This window comes from Pungitius pungitius, chromosome 19, assembly GCF_949316345.1.
Source record: "Pungitius pungitius chromosome 19, fPunPun2.1, whole genome shotgun sequence".
NCBI lineage: Eukaryota > Metazoa > Chordata > Actinopteri > Perciformes > Gasterosteidae > Pungitius > Pungitius pungitius.
In genome coordinates, this window is record NC_084918.1 from 4,594,774 (window position 1) to 4,607,104 (window position 12,331).

Consider the following 12,331-nt stretch of genomic DNA (forward strand, 5'->3'; position numbering starts at 1 on the left):
GCCTACTCTCACTTCCTCCAAATCCGTGGGATTTGTTTGAAACATCTGCTGAAAGGGGATGAGCGTGCTTCGCTAACTAACCCTGAAATATGCAGCTGCACGCGCGTGTATGGCACGCGTTGCTTTTATCACGTCGCCGCCTCCTCCAGGGAAACATTTGAGTGGCTGTAGGGAACCGTTCCCTGCGCCCATACCTCTCCCACGTCACTCCCTCCTACAGGTGAGGCCCATGTGCCAAAAAACCTGCTTTGTTGTGAAATCGTGTTCCGCTAATTATAGAGCTATGAAGGCTACAGTAATGTAACCCACGTAAATCGTCAGTGCAAAGTGCTCCTTATTAAAACGGATCGCACACTTGCACTCCCAGGTGTTTGGTAAGGAAAATATGCAGATGGAAAAAAACAAACAAGATGGACTCGTATCATGCGGCGTAGTTTTGTTTTGGCAAAAGAGAAAAAAAGGAAAATTGTGGGCAGTAATTAAGCCGAGCAATTACCTCTGTGTCAGAGGCAGAATTAAAGCGTGTCCTGTTTGGAGCCGCTGTGACTCAACTTACTCAAACGAAGGCCTCGCGCTTCCTCAGCTCTCTTCTTTGTCTTTGTCTTTTTTTAATTTTTTTTATTCACACGGTGTCTAGGCACATTTCTGCGAATCACATCTCTGACCTTGTCCCGCCCGGCCGGCCTCATCCCCATAAAAAGCCGGTCATCAATTACTCCTGTTAGTACCAGAATCTGACGCTGTCAGCAACCACAGCTTCACACCTCAGGAGAGAAAAAAAATGTGCTCCTGGATCACAGACTTTGCTGGCAAACATTTCCAATTGTTTACATCGAACATTAAGCGCAGATAATCTTGATAAACTGTAACAGTTTCATGATTTATCCTTCTGAACTTGAATGAATGGTGAAATTCTACCTACAAGGGTGATAGCGTTGAGCTCTACTGTCACGCATCAGTTAATGACATCTGGTTGCACCGTGCACCGCCCACGCCTAATGGCATGTGTGCAGTGTGTGCGTGCGTGTGTCTGGGTGTGTGTGTGTGTGTGTGTGTGTTTAGCTGGAGAGGCAGGAGGTAGGTTCAGACCGGGCAAGGTGTCAGGCTGTGATGTGCTGAGGCAAAGCGGCGCCGGGCCACCAGATGACGGAAAATAAGGACGGATCCGATAAACCACGATGCAGCGCCGAGGTCCTCACTGATGTTTGTTGGTGACAGAGTACACGGGAAGCAGAGTGAACCACGGCCACAGCTTGTATGCTACACGAGTATTTGTCAAGGTTGTTCTTTTGAACCACAGCCCCGCCCCTCCCCAGCATTTGTTCTTATTAAGGAGAACCTTTAATTGCTTCATTTAGCATTTCCTCGTGGTGAAATGCAGCTTTATATTTGCACATTTGTACCAAATGAAGTGAGAGGGGGAAAAAAAAAGAGTTCTTGCTGTAGTGGAAGGTTTTTCTTGAAAAATGTTTTTTCTGGGATGGATTGCGCTGGCGTCCCTGCTGTCAAGCGCCCGCTCCGGATTACTCGTTATCACCTGGGTAATCCGTTGCCTCTCAGAGCCTTCGTGAGGTCAGCATCTCGGTGTGTCGGCGCCTTCATTCCGTCATCCCCGAATAGCCCGGCTGTTTCTTTAGGGGTTGCACATAATGTGTGGGACAGAGGTGTCCTCATTGTTCAGCAGTCATCTTGATAAATCGCTTTGACCCCCACGTGGTGAACTTGCAAGACTGAAAATGCTTGTTTTCTGTCCCCCGAACAGTCTTTTGTTTTAGGTAATAGAAGAAGAATGGCTGGATTGTTAGTTGCAGAGCTATGATATGCTGCTGTTAACGACGTCTTTTCCTCCAGAGCGTATTCATTTGTGACAAGAAAGATGACTGAGAGAGATGCTTTTAGTGTCTTTAATGGGATTTTTAAAGGAATAAATAGGCCCGTAAACCTTTCCCTTTCTGGTTGCCGGTGACATCTGTCAACTTGAATGTATATTCTTAAAGGAAAGACTAAATAAATACACGTATCGTTCACGGAGGAATTTTCCGGCCTTCTTTAATTTTCTTGTCAGCACAGCGCCGATGATGTATTCAGACTTCACACCATTTCAGAGATGACACATTGCAAGCAATGCATTTCAAAACACAATGAGTCACATGCGTGAATTGGGAATCTTTGGTCCCTTAACTCTCCAAATGAAAGGGATTAAAGACACGACGCGCTCGCCTTTTCCCCTAAAAATGGATCCAGTTTATAATTCACACTCGTGGGAGAATCTTTTCAGGACAAGTTTAACATCTTCCCGAATGTGGCTTTTAATTTGAGTGGTTAAATGACAGTTAGTATAAATCCCTTTTCACTGCATCTTGGCTTCACCACAGAATTTTCCTGCATGATAATCTATTCTGCGTGGTACTTTTTAAACTGCTTTGTTTTCTTCTCTCTGCATTCAATTTAAGCACAAATCCAGCCAAGTGGAACCGGTGCCGTTTGAGACATCTTTGACTTCAAATTAATTCTGATAGCTTTTGACTGACTCCTGTCATTAAATACCTTAAATAACTACAATCTTTTGAATAATTGAAAAGAATAGCGCGCACAGGAAACAAAACCTAATTTCATTATTTTAATTTAATTATTCCTCAAGAATAATTTTTAATTTAAATACTTAATGAACTGTTGGCGTCTTTTTGACTGGAAATGGTCTAATTTCAGATGTTATGCCTGAAGTGATCCCCTGACTAATCTTTTAAGTGAATAGCCTGAGGTATTGCCCTAAAAAATAAGACAATGAATACGGCACTCAAGGTCATGTGACAGGGAAGATCTTGGAAGAGCCATCCGTCTCTCGCTTGAAGGGACCGGCCAAGGTAAAGCAGGCTGAGGCTTCATATTTCTTTAAAATGACATTAGCATTTTCCAAGTACAACAAGAGGAGAAGAAGAAAGAAGAAGTGTGGTTTGGAATTGCAATAAGTCGTCCCGAGATGGCTCCACTGCGGCCTGTTCAAACCACCACGAGGCTCAACCCTCTCCCCTCTTCACATGACGTTTGCTGTCAGGACGCGTCGACAGTCCTTCCTTTTTCGTGTGTCTGGGGCCTCGGCCCCTTTTCCCCGCAATCCCCCACCTCGCCTCGCTCGGTTAAAAATAAAACAGCGCGGGGACGGAATGGAGCTTTCTAACACACGCACACATACATACATACATACATACATACATACATACATACATACATACCAACACGTGGGATTCACGTGGAATCTCAGGCTCAAGCCAGTGTGCCGGGAGCACTTGTGTAACAGTATGAAGGGCCATTTTAGCCTGTAATTTGCTGCAATCAGAGACCCTGGACCTTTGGGGTGCAATGAGTCAGATGCTTGGAATTGATCCCTCGCCCAGCACCAAACAATGAGGACGTAACCGTCCTCGCGATAATAAAGTCAGATAATGACGCATCTAAGTGTCTCCTTCCAACCCGATCTGATGGGAAGGTGCATTGGCAGCACAACGTCTCATTTTAAGCGCTTCAATGGTCGGGATCTCTGCTTCGCAACGAACGTGACGTTGCTGTTTTTATGTGAATCTGCTGCTCGGCTGGTTATTTTCAGCTTAACTTCCCTTCCTTCTGCTGTTGATTTGTTTTTCGCTGAGCTTCTCTTCTTTTTTTTTTTTTGGGTTGATGTCATGTGAATTATGACGCTTCCACGCTGTTGATTTCCAAATTGTGAAAATACAGATACTCATGTTAGAGTATTGTGTGTGTTCTGGGGCCATTCCGCTGAGCCTGTGTGTTTCCCGTCCCCGGGACGTTACATGCATAAATATGCATGAGTGGTATCTGCATAATACATTTTATCATCCAGCAAAGTGTCCTGCCCTTTGTCCTGATTGCATTTTGCAGATACATAAAAAGAGGATTTTAGCTTTTTCCCACTAAGTAAAAACACAGTTAAACATGAAATATGATGTTGGGGTTAATTGGAGTATTTTCACAATCTTCTATATCTTTAAAATGTAGACGTTTAATATATTTTCTCAAACACGTTGTTTTTAATCATATCTCCTTTTTTTCTCTCAGTCATGTTACCTTATGTTCCCCCTCTAACAATTTGGGTCATTATATAAGTCACATGATCAACAGGAAGTGGCAGCGTTTAAGCCTCCTGAAGGCCACGAGAAGACCCTCTCATCCCATCCTCTGTATTTTCATCATATTGTAGGTATGACTCAATAAACATGCTGGTTTCCTGAATTGTTTTGCATAGTGTTCTTCATCTATTGACCAAACATGGAAATCATTCAGTCTATTCTAGAAATAGCCTAAGTAAGGATTCCACATTTGAATATATGATGGACACCATAGTGGAAAGAAGAAATAATTAATTTTTCGAAAGTTACAAAATGCAAATAGCGTCATTATCTTTTTTCTGTATCAATGGCTTCTGAAAGGAAACTCAATGCAATGCATTGATCACGAGTCCTGTTTGCTCCACAAACTTCTCACTCAGCCAAGAAATGAATAAATATTTAAACTCAAAGCAGTGGGTTTATGGGGCAGATTGCTCTACTGTTTATGCAGTAATAATATTACATCTTTACCGCTCAGAATGTCAGCATTAAGGTTTGTGACCCCGGTGTCCAACATTTTCGAGGTTTCCATTCATCCATCTGCTGTCAAAGTGGCCGTTCAACATTTTAAGGAAGAAGATTATTCATTTTCTCGCAGAGGGACGGAGAGGATAAAACCAGCAGCTATTAGCTTAGCATACCGCAAAGACTGTGAAGCAGGGTGGCACAGGTGGCGACCTCTCCTAAATAAATCAGCCAACCAGCACCTCTTACGCTTCTATTGGTCCATTTGGGTTGAGCGACTGTTACCAAATATAACAACAGCCACAGTAGCCGTTAAGATCATCTTCCAAGTGGTCAAACGGGTTTGAAGCCTGTTGGTTTGTCATTAAACCGTCGCACAACCCCCCCAAAAAACGCTCCTTTTGTGTTACCCACGAAGCGCCCTGTTATTTTGACACCATTTGAATATTTCATAATTAAGCGAGAAACTAGGCCGCACTCGCAGAATCCTCCACTTGTTATTTTCATTGTGCGGCGTTTCGAGCCGTCTTCGCCACTTTGTCTGCAGGCGCTTCTGTTTTGCATTTTGTTGACATGCCCCTCATAAACCTCGGGGTCTGTGTGTTCTTTTTCAGATCCTACATCTCAGAGTCAGAAAGACTTTGTTCGTCGTGTACAGCGGCAGCAAAGAGAACGCGGCTCTGGAAGAAACAAAAAAAAAAAAAACTGTGTTGACACGTTGTGCGACGGTTACACAATACACGATGGACGCACTTAGTGCCCACGAGTCACATTTAATGCTGGAGAGACTGACTGAACATAAAGTCCAAGAATTATTCCGTCAATAAGCAATCAATGCAACAATAAAAAAAACATGAAAAACATCTGTAGACATAAAAGTTTTGATTAATTTCAGCGGTTTACCTCTAAATACGTAACACTATCTTTTAAGTAAGTCTTTTACAAACCACTAAAGCGCAGTGTTCTCCCTAATTATCGCTCCCTTAATTACAGCTGCTAATTAAAGACTTTATATTTTGATTAACATCAAGTTCCTTCTTGGCTTGTGTCCTGGAAGAATACATCAATGCTTTAATAAAAAATAAAAAAAATCATCCATTTGAAACTAATAATTATTCCCACAGATTTAGCTCTTTGGTGCCTGTTGTCCTCAACATCTGGACTGAGTGGGTTTGTCTTAAATATGGAGCAATAGGAGTCGGGGATTAGCAGCTAATTAGTTTAACTGTGTCTTGGGACTCATTAATTCAAAGCATTTACATATATTCTAATTGGTTTACCACAGTTTGCAAGTTGTGCCTCGGTTGTGAAATCGAGGATCATTGAAGTTTGTTTGCTTCCAGCGAAAGCCGACGCGTCAACCTTGTGCGTGTTGTTTCTCCTCTGTCGGCCTTTTTGAAACGCGGTCCATCGCAGCCTGGGTTTAGGTCCGAGGCGTTCTGGGATTATTGTGAGCAAAGACACCTGAAAACCACAAAACTCCTGAGAAATGAGCCAATTTATTACCAAAACCTTACATCCCAGATACGACAACTGTTGATCTGCTCACGACCAGAGCTGTAACTTTGTTAATAAGTCATAAAACGTCATATTCTATGATGATGGAAATGCATTTTAGATATTTTGTATAGTTCAGTATAAAAAGTAGAACCCTCTTCGGTGAGCGGGTTATATTACTTTTATATTGATACAAATTTTTAAAAGTTCTACAAAACAAAGTCCGTAAACGTTCATGTTTTAAAAAAGTTCCGCTAAGTGTAAGTAAATTAGTTCAAATAAACCTCCAAGCTCAAGCTCAAACATAAAGGCCAGTGTTACGTTGTTTATCTAATTAAATCCTCCAAAAGCACTAAAAGTGGAGTCATGAGGTCATGTTTATGCATTTAGTCACTGAGTTTTAAAACCTCCTCGTATTGATAACTTCCACCTACTCACTGTTTGTCGAGGCTTAAGACCACTCACGCGAATGTCAGAGATAATTGATCCTCATCTGCGTTGCAGAGCGTGCTTCAATATTTTAATTTCGCCGCTCGCTGCCGAGTGAAGGGGGGGGGCTCGCGTAAATAGGGAGCTTGGCACATTGCTACGACGTCTTTTTCTCAAACCAATCTAATTTCTCTGCATAATTATGTGAATTAAATTAATTGACGCATATTTGCATATCTAGGTTATTTCTCTTTTGGGCGAAGGGGTCTTTGGAGAGTAGAGAAACAATTAAGAGCTCGCCAGACAGTGAAACACCTTCGTTCCCTCCTTTGCGTCTGCCTTTTTACCCCCCCGAGGTGTTTCATTCTAGGTAGGATTTGTCCTCAGTACACCGGAGGGAGAAAAGAAAATGTAATAACAGTGCAGCAGCCGTCACAGCCATGAAACACTTTAATGGACTTGGCGCCCCCCCCCCCCCCCCCCTCCCCCCTGAACACCCACTATCACCGGACATCTCGAAAACGACTTTCAACAGTTGGTGGTATTTATAATAAAGTGGAACAATTTATTTTCTGTCCTAAAGGACATTTGCGACCTGATCTGATACTGGCTGGTAAAATGCAATGGGAGGACTGTAATCTTCCGCCCCTCCCCAGAACGTCTCCCCCCGCTGCATTGTTATGGCGCCTGAGCGAGCCGGGCATGAGGCCATGTGATCAACTAAGCTGATGCATTATGTTGTTACGGGTGCAGTGAATACTACACTATCTGACTCACCGGAAAGTGGCTTTTTTGCTGGAAGTTTAGAAAGAATCTGGCAATTACACTGAATAACAGTTATTATATTTCTCCACAAAGAAGCCAATGCAGCAGTTTGACTGAAATAACGAGTTTGAGTGCACCCTCCAAAATTCATCCCGCTTCCTTTTTTTAATTCTGTTTTTCCTTCCAAAGTGCTGCTGCACCAACAACTATTTTTCTGACTGATTACAGTTAATCCCGTGTTCAAAGAAAGAAAATAACAGAAAAGTCCCTTTCATCATTGCCCAGAGCCCATAGGGACGTATTGCAATATTCAGTTTACTATCCCGAAAGACAGACAAAAAGCCTATATTTCCAATCAAATACCCCCAAATATTTGGTTTTAAGAAATAGAAGAGCAACAATTGCTTAAAAACCTAAAGGAGCAGTAAGAGTTTACTGTTTGGTGGGTTCAACTTGACACCTCTCAGCTCAGAGAGCTGTCAGAGGACTAATGAAGCCTTCAGGTAACCAGTGTTTTTCCATGTCCACTCCGGGCTCCTGTAGAAAAATCGGTGCGAACTACTGTTACAAAATTGTCCAAAACTAGAAAATATTCAGATACAAATCAACCTAGGAATCGGAAAAAAAGCCTTAAATAAAACATGAAAAATCCTCATTTGACCACGATTATATTGCTGCAGGCAGCTCCATAATTCCAAATGTACTGCAACTGAGAATTTAATATTAACTTAAAATCAATGTTTGTGGAAGCAGAAACACTTACTCAAAGACGTGGAAAATACTAAACTACACTGATCTGGTTCCACTTGTGGTTGCTCCAACCCTGAAAGCAAATGTGTCCTGAAGCCTAAATCTGCAGAATTTACCGCCAAATTGGCCGGTCGAATAAAACGGCCACAGCAGAGGCCACTTTGTCTGTAAACGCCATAATAACACCTCACCCCCAGCGGCAAAATGGAACATCGCCTACAGTTTGTTGTACATAAATCTATTGTTTTCGAGGGGGGGGGGGGGGGGGGGAGAACACCGCGTTACATCACATTTCTTGATCTTCTCCCAGTGGAATTTAATCTCTCCCTGCTGTATTTCTTTCTCTCCCGCTGCTGCTTTCATCCCAGGTTTGGCTTCCATTAAGATCCGGCCTTTAGCGCCGCATGGAGCCGGAGGGCGCCTGTAAACTTTGGCCGCGTGATTATCTCTCACGGGGCGTCACGCTGGGCTTTAATGAACTTTGTTTGTACGCCAATCTCGAGAAGGTCATCGTCACGGGCAACCGACAATAAAGATAACAAGCAGTTATGGTTGGGTTTGTGACCGAGAGCTCCAGTGTGCAATGGTTTGTTTCCATCCTTTATTTCAGAAGACAAAGATGCAATTTGGCCTAAAAACAAAACAAAAACAAAAGCACTACGAGCTATGAACCTCTCCTGATGATACATCTGCTCTTGTGAAACGATCAAATGCAGGTTTCTCCTTTGGAGCCGTGTCGGGGTCTCAGCATGTAGCTGTGCTGCTCCCTCCTGGTGATTAACGTAAAGTGCACACCTGCTCGATGGTGATTGGATCCGTTTGATGGATTTCTTCACGTCAAAGTGAGACTCAGATCTTGGCGGCGGGGCCCCTGAGGTCGGTGTGCCACACCGCCTCACGGGACGGCTCCGCGCCAACGGGTTTGTTTGACTGATCGGCGCGCAGACACGTGGAGATGGAGTGGATGGAGTTCATGATGGTCATCAGGAGCATTAGGAAACCTACAGATGAAAAACCCGGAGTAAACCACCAACAGGAGACAGATCGGGTCGGTGAATGTGCACCTGCAGACGGAAGTGACTTTGTCTCACCACAATAGACTGTGTTGGCGGCGAGGTCGTGGACGCGGTAGCTTCTGGTGAACATGGCGCCCAGGCCCAGGATGAGAATGGCATAAACGCTGAATACGTAGCGCATGTGCTTGGCCAACAGGCAGCTCTGCAGGACAAACCTGCAACATTTTCAGTCGTTTTCTTTAAAAATGACACTTTCCAACGATTCTGCTTGCACTCCGCCCCCCTCCCCCCCCCTCCGGGTTCTTCTTCCCTTACCACATTACGGTGCAGGAGGAGACGGCGGTGAGGACGGCGGTGCTAGACAGCGGGTCGGGCACGCGGGCCTCGTACTTGAGCGCGATGCCGAGACCCAGCGCGGCGTTCAGCAGAGACCACCAGGCAAACGCCGCCAGGCCGTTCTGGGTCTGCGTCAAAGGACGACACAGGTGAGTGAGGACGTGGCCCCCGAGCTGCCTGGCGCGCGTCTCTTAGTCAGAAGGGCGTCCTCACCAGGTAGCGCGTCCAGGAGATCACGCGGGGCCTGTTGATGGCCAGCCAGGCCTCGTGCTTGCTGAGGTTAGAACAGGACACGTAGAGCATGTAGAAGGCGAGGAGTGGGGGGACCCACCCCAGTAGGACGGCCCCGAGTAGATCGCTGTGGAAAAGCAACGGCAGCAAGAAACGTGTGTGTGTGTGTGTGTGTGTGTGTGTGTGTGTGTGTGTGTGAGCCCGGGTTTTGAGAGAATTGGATCCACTTACTGTTTGTCCCATAGATACATCAAGCACATCCTCGCCACGTTGACCGTGGTCCACGTCAGATAGAATACCGGGGGGTGGATTTCAGGGCCGAGGTCTGTTCTGCGGATGGGAAAAAAATATATAACTGAACTAAGATCACACGCAGCACTTCCATGTTAGGATCCAGGAGGTTTGTATTCATCAGAAGCAGAGGCAGCTTTATTGGCTATTAAGCTAATATATATATATATATATCTTTCTATATAGTATTTTTCTTTATAGCGGTTATTGTAATAAAGACACCTCGGGCTACCTTATGATTATGTTGACCACTGCATACAAGAGCCATCCCTTGGACCACAAGTCGATGATGAGCCAGCAGCCGTCGGACCACCGGTCCATGGTCACCTCCAGGGGGAAGGTCTCGCTCACATTCCTGGACGAGGTCGCAAACAGGGCTGAGGGCCGAGAGAGAGAGAGAAAGACAAAGTATCACTGATTCCCGTTTAAGATGCACGATAACACACATTGTGTGTGTGTGTGTGTGTGTGTGTGTGTGTGTGTGTGTGTGTTTATAGCCTCGTTAGTTTCATTGGCCTTCATCCGGGTCAATAGCTTTCAAAAAAAAATCCCACAACACGACTGTCAGGGCAAAGGTTCGACATGTAGTGACATGAAATGTAAATGTCTGCAAGAAGACGCGCTCGTACATGAACATTTGGCATCATGTCGAGGTATCAATTATCACAAATTTGAATCCCTCTGATTTGATGAGCTTGCACACCCACGCTGATTTTTACCCCATTGAGAACAGCTCAGAAAATAAAATCTCTTATGCAACGGGCGGGGGGGGGGTCACTCACCGTTGGGCACGTTGCTTTCCTTCGCCAGGTAACAGAAGACGTCTGAGATCACCTGGGCGATGACGGCCAAGGCGACGCTCCCGCAGTGCATCACCCCGTGGGCGCCGCGTCTCACCGGGAGGGAAGACATCCGGAGCCTCGCCGTGATGTTCGGCTGCAGCTCAGAAAACCCCGAGGCACAGTGTCACGTCGGAGCCACGGGTCGGACTTTGGATGGCTTTGGTGCTATTCCGTTTTATGGCTCGTCATTGATCACACGTGATTGCTTTATGGGGCGGTGTTTGTGTGTGTGTGTGTGTGTGTGTTGGACAATTCTATCCTCAATTGGTACATCTAGTTTTCATTCGCTTACAGAAATGTGTTTTGGCTCCACAGAAAATTCTTGATCAGAAACATATTTCAACATATTTCGATAAATGGTTTAGAAATGTATTAAGCTGTATGTAAGCTAAAAGAGAGCAGCTTCTCAAGTGGGTTTAGTGCTGTTGTGTGTTTCATACTATGACTGTAAGCAGAATATCTTTGGATCTTATACTTTGGTTTTCTGAATATCTCTGAGGAGCTGTGATGGGCGCAGTATGTTGCACATTTTGTTGTTCGTGTGCTTATTAAGAAACATTATTGGTTTGAGCGTCTAATTATGTGAGTTCTTTGGATCCCATCCTTTTGCATTGCACCATTGATGTTTTTTGTAATCTTATAGTGTTCATGTCTGTTGATGATCTGTCACGAAAAAAGTAAACATCGATTCGTAGTGTGTGCAGGATTTGGCTTTTTCTCTGCAATAAATGTCTTTGTAAATATTTGTCTTAACAATTATTTTATCGGTATATATTTGTGCCTCCTCTTCTTCTACTTCATGACTTGATTAATATTTCATCATCATTTATTCAGTGTTTAAAAAAACCTTCCATTTCCATTTTGTTGTTTATTTGTTACAGAATATCTTTATTTTATGGGATGTGCAAAAATCATGTATCAACACAACTTTAACATTACTAACTCACATTCATAGAAAGATTTTACTATGTGTCAGGGCCATTTCCACCGGTGACACACTGGGTCTGCCGTCGCTGTAAAGCGGCTGCTTGTGATGCCTCCATGTTACCAGGGCAACGCGTGCCACAAAGACCATGCAGGAAATGGCCAAGATGAAAGCTGGTGAGGGGTAAAAGGAGATTAAAAGGCAATCGGAATCAATGAAGCGTTTACAGAGAAAGGTATTTTTTTATTTTTATATCTCGCTGTTAAAATGCCAACCAACACCTGCAAAGATGTAAACCGGACTTTCAGGGGAGTCCGAATTGCTCACGACGCCGGTCAGCCACAGGATCACAACGGGGTAGATGGTCACGATGTAACGCACGTGCTCGTCGAGGTAGAAGTTCTCTAACAGGAACCTGGGGGGGGGGGGGCACACACAGAAGAGACGATTGAGGTCGTCCTCGCTGGATGTAGCGTCCCCCAGTGGGGGTGGGAGGGGGGCGTCACAGAGACGGTTGAGACTCACCAGGCCAACAGCTCCATCAGGAGCAGCAGCAGCGACAGCATCGCGCAGTCGCATCTCAAGGCGTCCGTCTGGTGCTGCAAGTACGTCGTCAGGCTCAGGAGAGTGGAGAGCGTCCCCCACGTCGCGTACACTGCT

General features: G+C 44.7%; 1 protein-coding gene across 1 annotated transcript; it reads right to left on the bottom strand.

The window, feature by feature from the left end:
- Positions 1-8,576: 8,576 nt before the first annotated feature.
- On the bottom strand, positions 8,577-10,897 carry LOC119198266 (uncharacterized). The gene is made up of 7 exons (XM_037455221.2): positions 10,687-10,897; positions 10,137-10,281; positions 9,845-9,943; positions 9,596-9,740; positions 9,362-9,510; positions 9,122-9,261; positions 8,577-9,031 (listed from the first exon to the last, which is right to left on the bottom strand). The coding sequence occupies exons 1-7, from the start codon at positions 10,814-10,816 to the stop codon at positions 8,880-8,882; spliced, it is 960 nt and encodes a 319-aa protein (XP_037311118.2). The 5' UTR covers positions 10,817-10,897; the 3' UTR covers positions 8,577-8,879.
- Positions 10,898-12,331: the final 1,434 nt, after the last annotated feature.